The sequence below is a fragment of the Ylistrum balloti genome, unplaced genomic scaffold (assembly GCF_031769215.1).
Source record: "Ylistrum balloti isolate Yb309-2 unplaced genomic scaffold, AGI_CSIRO_Ybal_v1 Utg369576, whole genome shotgun sequence".
Lineage (NCBI taxonomy): Eukaryota > Metazoa > Mollusca > Bivalvia > Pectinida > Pectinidae > Ylistrum > Ylistrum balloti.
Window position 1 is genome coordinate 968,489 of NW_026781869.1, and position 20,528 is coordinate 989,016.

General features: G+C 33.6%; 1 protein-coding gene across 1 annotated transcript; it reads right to left on the bottom strand.

Moving 5' to 3' along the window:
* Positions 1-3,391: 3,391 nt before the first annotated feature.
* On the bottom strand, positions 3,392-16,131 carry LOC132565377 (arylsulfatase B-like). The gene is made up of 14 exons (XM_060230017.1): positions 15,964-16,131; positions 15,263-15,374; positions 14,055-14,106; positions 12,746-12,849; positions 11,437-11,543; positions 10,709-10,773; positions 9,751-9,852; positions 8,924-8,987; positions 8,266-8,363; positions 7,886-8,022; positions 6,628-6,686; positions 6,157-6,280; positions 5,262-5,446; positions 3,392-4,242 (listed from the first exon to the last, which is right to left on the bottom strand). Exons 1-14 carry the CDS (start codon positions 16,073-16,075, stop codon positions 4,070-4,072), a joined length of 1,494 nt encoding a protein of 497 aa, XP_060086000.1. The 5' UTR covers positions 16,076-16,131; the 3' UTR covers positions 3,392-4,069.
* Positions 16,132-20,528: the final 4,397 nt, after the last annotated feature.

Genomic DNA, 20,528 nt, shown 5'->3' on the forward strand with positions numbered 1-20,528 from the left:
TTTATACATATAAAGTGATCAGTTTTTGGCTATATATCGATCAATTCACTTTTAAAATCATACGATTCGGATTGACAAAGATTTACATGGCGGCTGTCGTCGACGAAGCATAAGGCGCTAATTATTCCGGACCACCTGGTCTTATCCTCCTTGTACTTTTTTCAGGAATCTCCGTGAAAATCTTTCTTTTGTTCATATATTTTGCCTACTTTTACAAATTGATATGAATATGTTGGTATATTGATAATTTCTTCTTGTTTTTTAATTCCAATTTACAAGGAGATTACATTTCAAAATTGCAGAAAAGAGATTTCGACCGATCTTCAACACCTTCTTCTAAAAGCATTTCTTCGATTAGTGCTATTGATTTTCTTTATCCCATTCAAAACTTAAGGAACGCCTTCTTTCTATTGTTATGAAGGGGTTTTTTAGAAGAAAGGCCAACGGCGACACTAATATGTGGTTACAATACACCTGGTATGCTAAACGACGTCCCTCTCTTGTGTGACTTGTTTTTGTTTTCATACGAGAATATAATTTAGCATAAAGTTATTTATTGTCAATGCCTGTCGTACATACCCGACCGAATAGGAAATCAACAACACACAAGGCGCGGACCTCGATCTTTTCTTACAACAAAACCAATAGAGAAAGATTTCGACTAAGCTGCATCCTAAGCGTGATGAATTTAATTTCCCAATTGTGAATATTCGTGGGCTCCTTCCCGATATCTCATTTTTCTCGGCAGTTGACGGACAAACTCTCGACACAGAAATGCAGTTTAAGGTGATAATTGGAAATTTTGTGGCCATCATAATTATTTCAGTAGAAAATGTTTTTTGAGTCGGACGTCTCGATGATTGCTGTTTATCGTGTTCTCATTAGGAACGTGACATTACCATTACTTATATGTGGATGAAGCAAAATCAGTTTACTCTTCGGGAACACCTGGTCTCATCCTCCTTACACTTTGTCGTGGGCCTCCATGTAAATATTTCTTATGTACATACTTTGCCTTATATTTATTGAATACCTCTTCTTTTGGAAAGTAGGAATATGATTATGAATGACATGTTTCATTTGAAAGTTGAAACATCAAGGCGAACGAAGTATCTATGTATGTATCAGGTAACAGCTGGGTAGTAGAAATCTCTATGTATCGGGTAACGGTTGGGTAGTAGAATTATTATGCAGCAGGTAACGGCTAGGTAATAGAAGTATCTATGTATCAGGTAACGGCTGGGAAGTAGAAGTATCTATATATGTATCAGGTAACGGCTGGGTAGCAGAAGTATTATGTATCAGGTAACGGCTGGGTAGTAGAAGTATCTATGTATCAGGCAACAACTGGGTAGTAGAAGTATCTATGTATCAGGTAACAACTTGGTAGTAGAAGCATCTATGTATCAGGTAACGGCTGGGTAGTAGAAGTATTATGTATGTATCAGGTGTTCAGCGACAAATCTCTTTATTCATACTGACGAATTAAGTGAAACTGTAAACAAACAATGAAATACATCAGCTCGAGTATGACTGACACAAAATGCGTTATTTTGCAAACTGAGATGTACAAAACACATAAAACATTATTTACTCAGTAAACAGGCATAACGCTTAACCGATTATGTTACAAAACTTACAGTGTATGGGGCCACAAACCACATTGAACGGAATGTATGCATTATGCATGGAAATGTGCTTCATAGGGTACTAGCAACGTTTTTATATAACTGAAGAGCAAACCAAGGGGGGTAAGTAATCGACACTCGTTATATTAAGGCTGCGTATCCGTGACAGCACATCAGGTAACGACTGGGTAGTAGAAGTATTATGTATCAGGTAACGGCTGGGTAGTAGAAGTATCTATGTATCAGGTAACGGCTGGGTAGTAGAAGTATTATGTATCAGGTAACGGCTGGGTAGTAGAAGTATCTATGTATCAGGTAACGGCTGGGTAGTAGAAGTATTATGTATGTATCAGGTAACGGCTGGGTAGTAGAAGTATCTATGTATCAGGTAACGGCTGGGTAGTAGAAGTATCTATGTATCAGGTAACGACTGGGTAGTAGAAGTATCTATGTATGTATCAGGTAACGGCTGGGTAGTAGAAGTATCTATATATGTATCAGGTAACGGCTGGGTAGTAGAAGTATTATGTATCAGGTAATGGCTGGGTAATGTATGTATAATGTATCAGGTGTTCAGCGACAAATCTCTTTATTCATACTGACGAATTAAGTGAAACTGTAAACAAACAATGAAATACATCAGCTCAAGTATGACTGACACAAAATGCGTTATTTAGCAAACTGAGATGTACAAAACACATAAAACATTATTTACTCAGTAAACAGGCATAACGCTTAACCGATTATATTACAAAACTTACAGTGTATGGGGCCACAAACCACATTGAACGGAATGTATGCATTCGATGCATGGAAATGTGCTTCATAGCACAACGTACTAGCAACGTTTTTATATAACTGAAGAGCAAACCAAGGGGAGTAACTAATCGACACTCGTTATATTAAGGCTGCGCGATCCGTGACAGCACATCAGGTAATGGCTGGGTAGTAGAAGTATCTATGCATGAGGTAACGACTGGGTAGTAGAAGTATTATGTATGTATCAGGTAACGGCTGGGTAGTAGAAGTATTATGCATCAGGTAACGACTGGGTAGTAGAAGTATCTATGTATGTATCAGGTAATGGCTGGGTAGTAGAAGTATTATGTATCAGGTAACGGCTGGGTAGTAGAAGTATCTATGTATCAGGTAATGGCTGGGTAGTAGAAGTATCTATGTATCAGGTAACGACTGGGTAGTAGAAGTATCTATGTATCAGGTAATGGCTGGGTAGTAGAAGTATTATGTATCAGGTAACGGCTGGGTAGTAGAAGTATCTATGTATCAGGTAACGACTGGGTAGTAGAAGTATTATGTATCAGGTAACGGCTGGGTAGTAGAAGTATCTATGTATCAGGTAACGACTGGGTAGTAGAAGTATCTATGTATCAGGTAATGGCTGGGTAGTAGAAGTATTATGTATCAGGTAACGACTGGGTAGTAGAAGTATCTATGTATGTATCAGGTAACGACTGGGTAGTAGAAGTATTATGTATCAGGTAACGGCTGGGTAGTAGAAGTATCTATGTATCAGGTAACGACTGGGTAGTAGAAGTATCTATGTATATTAAACGTTTTGTCCCTGTTGTGGATGTGTGATCTCGACTTTGTGGTACCTTGTCTTTTCATCGGGATATTTAAATGAAGCATAAAACGATAAAAACAAAAAAGAGATCAAACAAAGAAAACAAAGAAAGAATTTCAAAAATACAATTTAGACATTTAATAGAAATTTCAAACCAAATGGAAAAAGATGAGTTGCACAAATCATGTAGTGATATATAATTCAAGTGACTGTAAAGTGTTTGTCTAGATATATGAAAGATAAACACTTGTATAACACGAATCACCGTTTAAGGTCTTTTGTGGTCAGTTTGTCTTTGATCTAGATGGTAAACATTTCGCTTTTTCATACCATAAATTCTTGTATTCATTACTTAACTTCAGTTTGACATGGTATGTGCCCACGTTTCCGATACTTGAATTTCTGTTGTTCCTGATGTTAGATATTGTATTCGAGATAAAATTATCTTATATGGCGTATAATCATGTTGATGTTTTACAATGTTTTATCTTTGTCTAAGGTTTTGCTTGTCTTTTAAGTTGTCGATGTGGGAGTCTTTATCTAAGACATCCTTTTTGTGTCATGATTTTTTTTGTCTTATTTTGTCATGGCGTTTGCTCTTTGGCGTGCATATCGCAATAAAAAACTTGTTTTAGTTTGTAAAAATTGTTTGATTTCGATAACTGAAATTTCCAAGGTATATTTCAAGGAATAGCGGCAAAAAGAAACCTCTCGAAAAAAATCTTATTTTAAAAAGTCTACAGCTGAAATTGTGAATTATATAGAATATATTTAAATCAAAATATTCTATATCTCGTGTAGGTTAACTTATTGGACAACAAAAATGATCATTGATCCTGTGTAATACTGAATTTCTTCAACACCAGCCAGGTGTCCAATATCCGTTGTAATTCTGAGGATTAGAAGCAGGAGAATTTCCTGGAGCATTGGCGGGAATCATCTGTTTATGATATTCTGCCATTTTTGCGCTCAGTGTATCCGCAATGTCCTTGTGTGACAATGACAGGTCGTGACGTTCATATGGGTCATCTAAAACAACAATATAAACAATACACCAATAACGTCGTAAAAACCCTACATATCTATATCAAGTTGGTTGTTCATGTTCATTATTAATTTTGGTACAAGTGTATGCTCAAGAATTCTTTTCTTAAAAGGTAAACCTTTTTACAAAATTTGAGAAAAAAAGACTGCAGTTCATATCAAATTTTAGTAATATTTATAATCGACAACATTCTGGCACCCAATGCAACATAAATGACCTAATCAGACATTAAACCCAATCCCCATGAATGGAGCTAACATGTTACACATTTCAAGAGTCTTCGTGTCATCAGCAGTGACAGCTCTAGATTGCAGCCATATTTTCAGCTGCGTAGTAACCTGTCACAGGTTAAACTCTCTAAAAGTTTTACGGCATATTTTGTCTTTTATTGACATGAATAAGGAATATTTTCTATGTAAATATACAAATAAATTAATATCGATATTTATTTTTGTGTTAACATATTTTGAACGATTTTGTAAAAACGGACCATATTTTGTCGCGATATAATCAGTATGTTATACCCTAAAAGCCTAGTCAGCTCTCTCCTTTTACATCTGATCTAAATATTTTCGCTATTTTGTGAAAATGTAATGAATAGAATATCTTACAGTGGCTCCGGTAATTACACATATATTTCGTAAATGTGTCTACTATTTTAGTATCTTTCACGAGTGCGCAGAACAGAAGACATGATTAAATATCCTCTATATAATACCTATAAATGTATGTCCTTATAGAATAATCGAATACAAAACATGGATCGAATTAAGTGATAAGTGCACACCTTTTGAAATTTAACTGTCGATTTTTTTTCTTACAACTTCATTTTCGTATTTCTCTTTTTGCCAATTTGCATTAATGAATGATATCTGAAACCACTACATGTAAGATGAACTTTTATCATACAGTTCAGTTTATGTGTTACTGTTTAATTCATATTTTATATACATACTTGCACTCAGCTCATGAAATTAGTATATGACCAACCGTTTTTACGTACCCTTCAGATTGTACAGCTCTCTCCCCAGCCATTTAACTTTATCAGGCTTATCATTTTGCTCTTTATCTGTCGTGTTAAATCCACATTCCTTCGGGTTAGAGCTTACTTCCACCGCCACTTCCTCCGGTTTATACCATCCTGGATAAAGTCCTGGGAAGCCTTCGATCAGTTTGTAATCACCAACTCTGTTTGAGAAAGACCGTGATACAAACCAACTCAGTTATCGAAAATATTTAGTTCATCAAAATGTGTACCGAATGAGCATTAACGGTGATTGAATTTTTTTTGAAGTTTTGAAAATGTCAAAACGAAGATTTTTGTTCAGTAATGCGAAAGCAAGATGTATTCAGGCGAATATATTCAATGATGTAGAACATCCGGACATAAATAGAATAAGGAACCATTTGCCACAGTTCAAAAATTGTACAACTCATATAAAATAATTCAAGAAACGATAGAATTCATATAAAATTATTAATTCGAGTTAATCTACGTCCTTTCATCAAGTCTGTATTTTACATTAATCTACGTCATTTCATCAAGTCTTTATTTTACATTTACTCGTTTATCGATTTATTTCGTTATTGATTTATTTTTGAAAATGATGAGTCAGTTTGATTTTATTCCGTATGCAACGACACATATGATTGAAATACACACACATAAGGTAACATAGTTCAATTAATACACAATGGTAACAAACATCAGCGAAACAAAGACGATTGATAAAACCCCAGATATAACAATATTCTCTGGAGTTTTTACAATTCACGAAATATAATTGTGAAGTACCGTCTTTAAATAACTCATACTTCTATCCAAAAGAAAATGGCAATCAATACATAATCAATTAATTATTCATTTACGTTTGTGTTTTGTTGCTTGCACTGATTACCTGATAGCCGCATGACCTTGCAAAGGGGGATTCTTATCGTCCAAATTATAGATGAACTCGGTTCTACTGGAATCGGCACCAGTCCTCAAATTATCCCATTGGTCAATGCCGTCGACTTCCGATTCTGTGGCAACACGATTGTATAACTTTATTTTTGACGTCTAGCATGTCATAATTTATCATCAATATGACACATACCTCCACTGGCGGACCAATTTCATTGAAATGGTGAAGGAAGTACAAAACCATACGAAACACGAAATTCTTAAAGTTATATTCTGAAATTTATGAGAATCAACTAGTTTAAATTACACTCACATCCCCTATACACACATGAGCACACAAACAACAGAAAAGAAAGAAAAAGGTAGAACTTCATGAAAACATTAAATCTATAAACAAAACATTCTCCAATTAAAGAAACGACAAGCGATTAGATAATGATATACCTATGGTAATGTTTATACCTACCAACTTTACCACCTGCAGCAGACAATATGGTTGGCATCCAATCAACGGCGTGCATCATGCTTTTTAGAAAAAAAATAAACAGAAAATTTTCAAACAGATATTGAGGATATTACATTTCATATAAGAATTAGAAATTGTTTTAACGAGCCTCTGTCGAGGTTAAATGAATTAAAAAATCAAAACCAATTTCATAATAAAGTAGATTGAATTGTACGAATGCTGGATTCTGTTTATCACAAACCTTACTACAAGATGTACGTCTGTAAGTTTTCATGAAAAGAAATCATATTACAAGACTGTCATTAATCCAAAGGACGATATTTTCACTTCATATTTCTGCACAAAGTGACGTCACAATTCATTTGACGTAACAAAGTCATGACAAAATAACAGACAATTTTAGCCGTTTTGGTTTGGCAGAGTGTTATACATGTGTGTAAGTAACAAAACTGATGCAATAAATATTACTTCTTTGATAACATGGTGGCTGTGTAATTTACGATATCATTATTTATCGCCGAAATATGCAGGTGTATTTCGCTAAGGTAAGTTGACCACAAGATTATTTAAAGTAATATTTGCTTTTTTCTCACGCTAGAACTTTTCAGGAGATCTTCACCGTTTGGAACAAATATGAATGGATCTCTTTGACTCTATACATCATTAAAGCAAGTTTTATACATATTGCTATACAATTGATCTATGTAGAGATATTTTCATAAAGATGACATACGATAACTCATATAACATATACATTATTATCTTGTTCAAGTTTATCAACTATTGCGGATATTTCTGAATAAATCTAAGAGAGTTATCATTTTGTGTTAGTATTGATTAAGAACGGTTTTCCATATTGTGAACGTTTGTTGATAAATGTTACGCATTATGTGGGCCTCATCCTAATAGATAATTCAGAGCTATTATCTCTGTTACACTTTACTATGATAAAGTTTTCTGTGTTTCTTGTTTATGATAGATAATCTGAATATCATCATTGAAATTATGAACAAAATCACCGAACAACTGATTGATCTTCGGAAACACATCAATAAAATTATTTTGAATGACAGAATATTGTATACAGAGGTTAAATGACGTATAATAAAGTAAATTTAAGCAGAAAGAATATAGACCAAAAAATACTGAACTGTATCAGAGAACAGCTTTAATGCTCTTTAAAACTTTAAAACGAGTTCACGTTCGGAAAATTTCTGATCTTTTTAATCCTATTACAATATGTAAGGTAATCTCTCACCCATTGTAAGTGTATCCTGTTTTCTCTAGCATTTTACCATTAATGAATGCTGTTGCCCGAGTGCCTCCCTCATACACGGTGACTTTTCCACCTCGTAGAGGGTAGTTGTTACCATGGAATATTGGCCATCCTCCATTCTAAAGTGTGTCGTAGAAAGACAAAGAAAAAACAAGGTTTAGTAAATAGGGGAATTCTAGAAGTGACGATATACATATCTCTATGAAAAGTTTGGTGTAACTATCTCACAGTATTGCGTTGGCCGTACAACGAAGTTTACTATTACAATTAAGTTCCTGACTTGAGAAACCCTGACTGCAATGTTGTATATTGCCTAATTTAAATACCGCACCATCGAAATCAGGATTTATAATTTCACTTACGTCGGCAGTGAAGACGAAGAGTGTGTCATCATACATTCCGTTCTCCTTCAGGGCGGCCGTCACATTCCCAACCAGGTCGTCCATAGCCGTCACCATACCTTGACAGAAAAGTTCGTTAAGTTAGACTTATACCCATCCTTTTCTGTAACTACCTGTTTTGTACAGCTATTTTACTGAGTAAAGTGTAGTATTCCTATGAAACTGAGCCTGTTGTCATAGCAAATGATGATGAGGCAGTTAATGAGAACTCGTTTCAACCTCGTTCGAAAACGTAAAATACAGGTAAAGCCTTTTTAAATGACCTGAAATAAAGAGTAATTAACGTTTCTCATAAATTGTTTTGAAAATAACGACATTCGATTGATCTGGATAAACCAAAGTATGACAACATTACAGTTTCTAAAAACACCCAAAATGTTATTTGATATATATTTATATAACTGTTACAAAGACAAACCATATGAGAAATCATAGGATTATGCATTTCTGATAAATACTGAATATTCCTTAAAATAACTTCCCTGCTGAAAATTTCAATAAAGGGAAGATAGATATGCCAAAACTAAGACAAAGTATATACACATTTTGACAAAGTAAGTAACCTAAGTGTAGGCTGCCTCCTTTTTTCCATCACAAAGTTTTAGTTTACATTACTTACCACAGTATTTTCTCCTTCCCTCACTTTTGATTTTACTATACATATTCTCGTAACTCACAGGAACCTGAAACAAGAATATTTTAATCACATTATTGATGTCTTTCACGATACAAATCTATGTCTCTTCTAAAACAAGTTCAGTTCTAAAATAAATCTTTTCCTACAATGAAACCAACATGGGCGTATTGATTTCAATTTCCCTTTAGTGAATTTTTCATCTCCTGATAGCAATATCTTGCATCCTCATCCTTTCGCGTTTACATGTCGCAGTTGTTGCGATATTCGAGGGCCTGTTCCCTTTATTGTGATTATCGTCAACTGACGAACAAATGCGTAACACAGGAGTTCAAAAGATGAAAGTTGATAAATAGTTTAGAGAAGTTTTATGGTCTCCATAGTGATCCCGTTTTGAAATATTCTATTTCTTTGTGTGATATGAGCTGAAGGTGTTTTCCTGTCGGTTCCGTTGTTTTAAACCATGTTCTTATTAGAGAACGTGACATTACTTACACCTAGTTTTATTCTTCTTGTACTTTTTCAGGAGTCCTCGTGTTAATCTTTCCTTTTTTATGCTTTGCTGTAGGTATGGATTTTGAGTATTTTCTAGGTATTATTTATGATAACAGAAAATGTCACCACATCCCCTCACCGCCACTCCATCCCCGCCACCCCATCCCCGCCACCCATTTCTCGATTCCCTATCCCGCTGTTTCCTCAGGGTTTAACAATGTTGTAATACATGTAAGTCTCTATGTAATGTCGATAATTATTGATAATATTTCATGGCAAGCAATGATTAATGAATTTATGTAAATACAGAACGTCACCTCTATCGGTTCGTGGACAGACTGAAACGGGAAATACAAGTAGAACGGCTTTGTCTTGTCGTGTTGGGATATCAACTTTTTGGCACGATCAGCATAGATGTACTGAAAAATATAACCATACAAATATTAAATATAACACTCCGAACAATTAAAGACAAGCTATGAATTATTAGAAACGATTGCTCAATAACCCTTGAAAACGTAACGATTTTTTTATCATTGTGATTTATTTCGTTATGATTGTTCAAAAACATTATAAACATTAATTCTGTTTTCTATTCTCTTTATGTTAATATCCTTCATTGCAACACATCTAAACAAAAAGAAATCAATTTTTACTACAACTGCATACGCAGTAAGAGAGATAATTATGGGGAAGTTTTATGGTCGCCATACTGATCTCACTGAGAAATATCCTATTGCTTTCTAAGCTGGACGTGTTTGACGCTCGTTAGTTTGCCTGTTTGTTCCACTGTTGCATACATTGTTTTCCTTTGAGAACGTGACATTTCTTACTCGGATTGACCAAAGTTAACATTACAGGTGTCAACGATCAAGCAGAATACGCTTTCTCTTCCAGAACACCTGGTCTTATTTTCTTTGTGCCTTTTCAGGAGTCTCCGTGTAAATCTTTGTTTAGTTCATATTTTGTCCTAGTTTTATGGAATTTGAGTTTGGATTATAATTATGTTGCCATGCTGGTATTTTCTTGTTGTTTTCTTCCATATTGAAAGCAACGTATATACAACGCGAGTCGATTATGCATTACTCTTAAATTGATACTAGCAATTAATCTAAATTTTAAAAAAGTAATTCAAGAAATAAGAAAATATTAGGGGAAGTATGGATAACCAAAACTGGTACGAGAGGAAAAATATAATCTTTTACCTCTGTGCGTTGCAGTTGCATTGTGCCTTTTAATAAAATTATATGTATTTTAACATGTTTATTTACTTACGGTTGAATATTTCGTGACATCGGGCATAACGGCTTGTTTATCGTCTCTGAAATCCTTACCGCCGGCTGTTTTAAAAATATCAGTGCAATTTGAGTTGCATAGCAGTTCTAAATTATTTCAAGTGCACAATGTAATACCGCAGTCTTCTGGGTCTCATACCCATATGCATATGCTATTGAATTGACATTCTTCTGAAATCGTTCAATATTGAACATTATGAAATTTCTCTCTCTATTCCCTCTATCTGGTTTTAATATGTGTTTGGCCAATAACGATTCACCTCAGTCACCTACTAAGTTTTCAAAAATTCAGTCTATCAGATTCGTGACAAGTCCTGTAAATGCGGTCCTGCTGTGTAATGCATTTTAATTAATAATTTTGCATCTACAGTCTCTTATTTTAAAGTATTGAAAAGTGCTAATCATTTGTGCTTTTTTGGCCGTCGATACTGTAATAGTATAACCAAATGATAATCCAAAATCCATTATACAATTCCCTTCCTTTAACACGTCACTGTTAGATACGATATCATGTCAAAATATATGGAACCGTAAACAGTGAAAACGATAGTTACACCCTAGATACGAATATAAACGAAGTACATAATTTTAAGCAAGATGCTTGCAAAACGATAGCTCTACATACATCTTAGTTATCTATAAATTTTGAACTGATGATAACAGCGAACTATATTTTGAACAGATAGGTCTTTTGTAAAATTTACCAACCTACAGTACGGTTATAGTAATGTTCTTGGCCCTGGTAAAACCCATAGAATGAGTCAAATCCTCTGTAGGTTGGGGTACAATTCCAGTTACAGAATCCAAGATGCCACCTGAAACAAAAAGAAATTTGAAAGCGTTAAAAATTAACAAAGGTACATTGCAAAGTACAATAAGCTATCCAAGACAACAATGATTATATATCGCCTAGATATATTCAAATTAACAACCAAATATATATATACTAATATGTTGTACCAATGCGCTGCATTAAGAAAACCACCAAATATCAAAGAAACACTTAAATGAAATGATATATCAGACATACAAACAGGAGAGTTGAACAATGAGTAAACAGCATCATACAGGTGTTTCGTAATTCTATGACGTGTCAGTAATGTTAACGGCCTACATTTTGAAACCAAGAATGCTAACTAGGAAAAAAATTATCAAAACAAATGTCAAATATTACATTGTAAATGGGGAAGCGCCGTGACGTCATAAATCAATCAATTTTGTAATTGCAATATATATCTAATAATTTCACACAAAAGTCAGGTAAATATGATTATTCTGAACCGTGTCGTGGCACCATTCGAATAAACAAACTATGGAGTCTAAATGGCATCCGTAGAGTATACTGCCTAAAATCTCTAAGATTGTATGAAAGACACACAACTGCAGACAGGCTCGTTATGATGAATATATACAAAAATACGTAAAGCTAATGTTAATGAAGTAACATTTACAGAATAAATACAGAACTATGGCAATATAAACAAAATTTAAATAATCTATAGTAATTGAATATAACAAACAAAACCAGGATTTCAACAGAAGCTGAGAGTACTTGGATGTTTCTAAAGAGATGAAGTTTTACATATATACAATATTGTAATAATTTCCAATATCGATTTCGATGAATACCGGTCTGTGATCGTATTTTCGAATGCGTTAAAACACTATCGAGGACGTGTCTACGTCCAGTTGCCTAAAAGTCGGTTAAAGTTAGCCAGTGGTTATTGAGCATTTCAAATGTAAATTAAACAAGACTTCAAACTTTTTTTAAAATTTCGTTAGCAGGTAAAATTTATATTTTTGAATGTTCATTTAGGTTTCAAAGTATATTTGCAGGATCAACAATCTAAATTACCACTGAAAAATTCACACAAAGCTTTGAACATCTGATGACAGAAATTGAAAAAAAATATATAGGTTTCAACATATCAGTATATGATTCTGGTCATTAAGACGATTATATCAATCTCAGAAATACGGTAGACACGTAGAAGCAATATTTTCGAATCATACTTACTTTCCAATAGCATGAGTTTCATAACCCAGTTTCTTCAAATATTCTGGGAGAAACGGTTTATTGAATGGTGAACATACAGCTTCTCCAGGTAATAACGCACCATGCTATGGAATAAAAAGAGAATTACTGATAGAAGGAGCTTGTGCCATATTTAAGAGAGAACCAGGATATTTTACCTAACATGTAATAAATTCATGATTGCTTTTTCATTTTTTTTTTTGTTTTTTTTTTTTGTTTTTGTTTTTGTTTTTTTTTTTTGTTAAACAAATTCAGATGTGTTTGAAATTCTTTATTGTGTCTGTTGGTTCTGTTGTTGTTTCCATTTTATCATCCGAGAACGCAAAAAAATCAACCATTTTCTACTTAAACCGACAAGAATTAAATGGCTAGGTTCGCCGATAGAGATGAACACGCTTCTCCTTCCGGAAACCCTGGTCTTATTAACGCCTTGTAAGAGGATTCCGTATAAATATTTCCCTATGGAGAAGCTGAATCATTTTTTTGCCTTTGGATTGGAATTCTGCTAACTTGTCGCCACACTCGTGGTCGCTAGAAATATCCTGTTTATATGCTTTGAATTGGTGTAAATGAGTGTATATGATTGATTGTGGTCAACCCTAAATGTCAATTCAACTGCACAAATTACTTCAGGATCTTGGAAGTCGGACTCGACCATACTCGGGAATGTTTCTAAGGAAGCTGATGTTATGATCTTCACTGCGTTAGTGGTCTTATGTGGATTGTCTATAAACATCGAGCAAATACTGAAGAAAGAAAGATTTACATGAAGATTCCTGCAAAAATGAAAGAATAAGACCAGGTGTTCTGGACGACACCCGCCTTGTAAATCTTGGTCAATCCAAGTAAGTAATGTCCAATGAGAGCAAGGTATCGGACAAAGAAATAGAATATTTCTCAATGAGAAAAACTAAGCCACTTTATACAAGATGTCTCAATGTAAAGAATCATATCAATCATATCAAATGCTTAATTTGTTGATGTAATTTTTACTATTTTTAACGCACATGTGAGCCTTAACCAATTTGGTGTTTGTCCAAATCTATGCTTTTAGAATAAAGACACACAATTACCGGCAAGTTTGTAAAATCGATTTAAAACTAAATTACAATGAAAACAGCTTACTCTTGCTAAGCCATAAGTGAAATATATGTTTAACATAAAGGCCGTGGTAGGTGTGAAAGGTAAGCGTCTTCTGCTTCATCATATAAAGACAGAAATGTAAGCAAAAACGAAACCACATCACATATTATCACCGTGTTACTAATATCCTACACAGTGTGTACATTACCTGCAGTCCAGCTTTGAAAGGATACACTCCCGTCATGAAAGCGTTCCTAGACCTATACGTTAGAGACAACAGGATTTATGAATGATTTACATTGTAGCATTATAATGACACAAATTACGCCTACACAATAGTTCTAGTATATGTTCATGTTATCGTGAATGATTTTACAGTTTAATAAATAGGCCATTTATAACATGTTGGAATATTTCACCAGACACGTATAATTTTGTTTCGAATCAAATGTAAAGTCATTTGCACCAAATGTTTTTAACATCAGTTTTGTTTGTTGCACATGTTTTACGTATCAATTTGTTTATATTTGGAATTAATTACTGACAAAGTAAGAAATATGATGAATTCCAACCTTATCAATGGTAGAAGTGATTTAGAATTTCCTATAAGATTGTAAGTGTGAACGTATTTTCTGCTCAAATAAGCAGTAATATCGTGAAAGATTCACGCGCGTACACTAACAGGTGTCTTCTAGGAATATTTCACCGAAAATGACAATGATGATGCTTATTAAACAACATCAGAAATTAAAATCGATCCCCCCCTAGATTAATGAAACCATATTAGAAATCAACAATGCATTGTTGAAACATTACTGTTTTCACAGATACAAATACTGTATACCTGTATATATTTACAGTTTTACGGAGGTTTAACAGATAAAGATACAGTATACCTGTATATATTTACAGTTTTACGGATGTTGAATAGATACAAATACAGTATACCTGTATATATTTACCGTTTTACGGATGTTGAACAGATACAAATACAGTATACCTGTATATATTTACCGTTTTACGGAGGTTTAACAGATAAGGATACAGTATACATGTATATATTTACTGTTTTACGGATGTTTAACAGATAAAGATACAGTATACCTGTATATATTGACCGTTTTACGGAGGTTTAACAGATAAGGATACAGTATACCTTTATATATTGACCGTTTTACGGAGGTTTCCTTTATCTCTATATCATAATAATAAACACCATACTCACGTGTGCATAATGGCTGTACATAGGACTGATTCAATATTAGTTAAACCACCAACGGTCTACATATTTAATAATGTTACATGGTATCTTTATTTTTATTGAACTTACAAAAAATATCAGTTGATTTCTAGACCCCTTAAATCTCGATAACAACTCTCTCACATAGTCCCTAAAATATGTGAAGTGATACTCACGGTGTGCATACTGGCTGTACATAGGATTGATTCAGTATAACTCCCTCGTATGCTAGCTTGTCGATGTTGGGTGTGATCATATCGGGGTTGCGGAAGCCCACATCATTCCAACCTGTAATAAATGTGTAACTGACAACAACGAACTATCATGATATTACATGTACAAAACTATCGTTTCCATATATTGGAAATATACTGTCCTGATAAAGTTATAAACCATTTTGATTGCAAGAATGAAATTATAGACTCTGAAGGTCACTCGTTCTAAAAATTGTTCTTCTAACTAAGTACATACAATGCATTTATAATTAATATTTCATAAAGGTGTTTGATATCGTAGTTAGCTTTTACATATCCATATCTTTTGTAAGATTATATTTGTAAACAAGACGATTTAAAGTTTAAGGAGTCATCGACCAGTTCAAACTTATTACAGTATGAAACATTTACATATATCTACAAATTATCCGGTTTAATTAGGGATAATATCGTTTTGAAATGATACAAAAAAGACCCATTGATTGGAGAGAGAGAGAGAGAGAGAGAGAGAGAGAGAGAGAGAGAGAGAGAGAGAGAGAGAGAGAGAGAGAGAGAGAGAGAGAGAGAGAGAGAGAGAGAGAGAGAGGACACATCGTCATACCCTATCTTTATTAAGATACATGAACAGAGATTACATATCTTCTACTTAAACTAAATCTTACCGTAATCATCAGCGACCATGAACACTATATTCGGTGGTTTGGCCTCCCCACAGCAAACCAACAAAAGAAACGCCCATACACATGACACGAGCAATGATAGCACCCCGTCCATGTTACGTCTGTATCGGAGAACAGACTTGTCTTCCTGTGCTTTCTTTGAGTATCGCTCTTTTTAAAAGCCGACCCAATCTTATCCAGAACGAATCATCATGTGATGTCTAGATGGTTCGCTGACTATACGTCAATAATGTTCATGTGCCGCCGTGTACACAGATTTTGACCCCGGTCATAAACTAGCACGTTCTTCATCGCATGTTTTTGCGGAGCTCGTGTCGTAAAATAGCACACTTCATTGTTAACTTTTTAAAACGGGAGGAACTCAGGTAAAATAGTGGTCTGTTCACCTCACCGTCTATGTTGTAAGTTTACCTGTACACGTTCTAGTTGACTTATCACACAGTATTGGTTATCCTTTGTCGCTGTGCTTGTTAGGTGTACCGAGAAATTCTTCAAATAATAGTGCAGAAATCGAATATTATAAGAACCATGATTTAGCAGTGATTGATCACTGGTCGAAGGAATGGAATTAAGTTTTAATCCCAATAAAACGGACCTAGTTGTTTTACTAGTTCGGTAGAAAGACTTGATTTTCTGTTGAATTTTAATAATACGATGTTGACAAATAATGTCACACACAATCATCTTGGGGTAACTTTAAGGGTAACTCTAAACCATATATTATATTTATCAGATGTATTTTGGAATATGCAAGTGAAATGTGGGATGGTTATAACATTTTACAGATTCTAAACAAAAACAAAAACAAACAAACTTGAATCTGCCAGAATAGTCACAGGTTTGCCTTTATTCGCTACTAAACAGTATTTACATTATGACACTGGCTGGGAAAAACCTGAAGACAGACGGAAGCAGAAAAAATGTTATATTTGTGAAAAAGCACCATAATCTAGTTCCTTAACGACACCGTATGCAACAGAGTAAATGACATTAGTGCAGATAATTTAAGAATTGGTCAAGATTATGTATTTCCAAAGTGTCGACAAGTTTTGTATCAACATTTTTTATACCAAATACTCTGAGAATATAGAATTCGTAATATATGTCAACTATAACTTTAGAAACAGTGCCAGAATTTAAAAATAGTTTTTGAAGACAAAACAAACTTGTGCCTAAACTCTCTGTAGGCGACAGAAAATTAGACCTGATTCATACTAGACTCTGTCACGTTTGTTCGGCTTTGAATAGATATCTTTTTAAATGTAATTTAATCTTATCACCAGCATGTGACTGTTCTTACTAAATAGAAAACTATCTAGAAACAACATAGACGTTGATCTAGATGTACTGTTGAACGGGTCTGCTGATTTGAATCAGGCTGATAATGATAATTTACGTTTGTCCAGACCAAATTAAAGATACGAATCGACTTGCATAAAGTTGCTTTAGTATCAAATCATTAATATTGTTTAATAAAATGTTGAAATTAATATACAGAAATTGATTCTAAAAACTTAATTATGAATATACATGTATCCATTTATACGTATTTACATGTGAACATAATTTATATATTTATGTCATATCAAGTAAATCCTCTGAACTACTGATAAAGAGAAGATGTAATCCTCCATGTGTATACAGCTTTTTGTTTTCTTTATATATATACTTATATAACATAGATTTACTTATATCATGAAATGCTGTCATGATGTTTTTTTACTCTAATATAATTGTTTACGGACGTTCCCAAGTTGAAAACTTGTGTCCAACCCATTTTTTTTCAACTAATATATGTTTAAACTAACCTAATTACCGATATTCCAGATCACATCTGTATACTAGCAGACGACACAACTTTCCCGCCATTCTATACTGAGTGAATACCTAATCTTACAGTTGACTCATTGCATAAATATGTCTTTATAACAGACAACAAACAGTGTATAAAACTATAATAAAAATATGATATTAAATTCCCAAAACTATGTTCATAACTTGCCGCTTATGAATGTAGATTTTTAGGCGAGATAAAATGGCATGCATTTCGTCAGGTACGGTACAATTAGTTTGTATTCGGACAGTTAAAAGATATAACAACAGTTTCAGTGTTTGTTTGGTAAGGCCGGGAATAGTTGTGTTGTTATGACTTCATTTCTTGGAAAATAAACCACAAAGAAGCTAAACTGAAAACCAAGTTAGAGAAACCATAAATGTACCAGCAACTCTTTATAAGGAGTGATTCAATATGATTAATCATACAAAAGTATTCCAATACACAATCAGAACTTTTATTCTTGTTTATACCTGTATACTGCATACTTAGACAGAATTTAATGGTGTGAAGCCGTTAACATTAACAGTTATGTCAGTAACATATTTTGTGAACATGCTATTTTTGTCGATCACTAATGGTTTTATCACTCAATACAAAATAGGCTCATTTCACTCTGTATGCCGGAATATACTGATATGAATATGAATTTTCCCCATAAATGTTTGACTATTTATCATGGTTTACAATAAATTCTGATAGTGGACTTCCTGTATTAAATGCTATTCTCATTGCACTAAAACATAATAAAACAGCTATTCACGAGTTATCTCCCTTCCCTCCGTGTTGATAGTGTCATACACTACAACATAATCAGCTTTGAACTATGCATTTTTATCATTGTAACCCCATGTTGGGTCATTAAAACTACCATGGCTATATATGGATGAGGTGACTGTTCAGGCCTATAGGCCTTTCGGTGGGGATTTTCTCATATTCTGGAAAATAATAATAATAAAAATAAGTTGTATTGTCACATTTCACCTGTTTGTATAGTCACATTTCACCTGTTTGAACGGATGTGTCTTCATCTCCATGCATCTATTTCCTTGCCTCTGCCATAGTTTTCTTTCCTGCTTGTCTGATGTCCACTGATATTGTGTGTGTACATTGTTTGTAAGCGTTTCTACAGAAAGTCATGGCTGGCATGTATAGTTTGGTGTTATCGTGTTTTTTTGTTTGTTTGTTTCAATATGTAGTCTTGCTGTGCATATGACGTTTAAACCTAACATATATATATATATAAAGGTTATATATATTTACAACATTTTATTACACACATCTTATCTGTAAAGAATAACCAACATCAAATAAAGAAATATCAATCTAACTGGGACATGTAAACACCATAATTGTGGATGCAAGGATTTTGCTGTCCAGAAACGGAAAAACAACTATAAACAAATTGATATAATCATGTTTATCATATTTTCGCGTATAGTTGCAGTTTGAATCTTTTAAAACGGCACAAAAAAATTTTGACAGAAATTCGACAGGATTGTAATCTCCAAGTGCACAACCTCAGGTGGGTGTAGTATTTGAGAAAACTTGAGTGGTCTATTTTTTTTTTCTCTCTCATCCATCTAGCTGACCCTGATAAACGCAATATTTGTTACGTTATCTTCAATTGTTTTCTCGCCTATAACACCATAGACAGCTAATATAATTGATTTTTTCTTAACGAAACTGGTTGGGAAAAGTTTAAGTAATTTTGACAATGTGATGTACGAGTTGACATTTGGCTTCGCTCGAATGAAATTTTAAAGATTAAGTATCTGGTAATGCTAATTTGTTAATCAGAATGAATTATTACAATATGAAGTCAACAATTTTTGTTTTAATATCATTTTCTTTATCGTTCATGGTTGTACCAAATCTACAAATACTATCTTCCAAGTGAGCTCTGGATGACCTTATATGGTTTTCACCATCCGTTCGTGCCTTGATAGTAAGTCCCTCACAATTTTGATATCTCCTTCAAAAGCACAAAAACTATTTTGATGGAAAATTCAATGGCATTAGATTAACCCAAATTGTGAATCATATGATCTCACTTCCCCTTCTCCCGTACCTCAAGCACACATTTAAGTTTGTTATATAAGAAGACACATTTATGTGTACCTCAGGTACTGGTTATATATAAACAGTGCTTAATATAGTTTTATTTTGCTCTGGACATATTTTGTATCCATATTTCATGTCAATATTAAACACGTTTGAAATTCATGTATCATTTTGAATGCAATGCTGACTAATAAAGATTGAGTTAATTACTGAAATTTCACATGTCAAAAAATACTTGAATTATGATCTTTTAAACTTTGTTTTCATATAAGATGGGCATGCCTGATCTTGAACATGAAGGAGGGTTTATGCTCACAAATAAGTATGTAATTTCAAGTTTATAACTGGAATTTCATGAATATAAATTTGCGTTATTTTTTTTATTTGTTTCACTGTATTGGGTTGAAAAAATAATTCCTTTTAATGATTCTATATTGAACTCGAACTACAAATATGATGTACCATATCTATACCATATTAGGTCAATAATACACTGTGTAAAAATTGTAATATTGTATCTTACTGAATTGCTCTTAATATCGAATTTTTACAGAAATTTTCATTTCAATATATAAAATGTTCGATCATGCTAAACATAATATATGAACATAATCATATCTTACATGCATAATAATGATATTTAGTTGTG

Bases quoted from the DNA above. Each gene is read 5' to 3' on its own strand.
- LOC132565377 (XM_060230017.1), bottom strand. From the start codon at position 16,075: ATGGACGGGGTGCTATCATTGCTCGTGTCATGTGTATGGGCGTTTCTT. The intron at 15,375-15,963 runs GTAAGATTTAGT...CATTTATTACAG, and splicing joins CATGGTCGCTGATGATTACG to GTTGGAATGATGTGGGCTTC. The intron at 8,988-9,750 runs GTGACGTTCTGT...TTCTTGTTTCAG, and splicing joins CTGTCCACGAACCGATAGAG to GTTCCTGTGAGTTACGAGAA.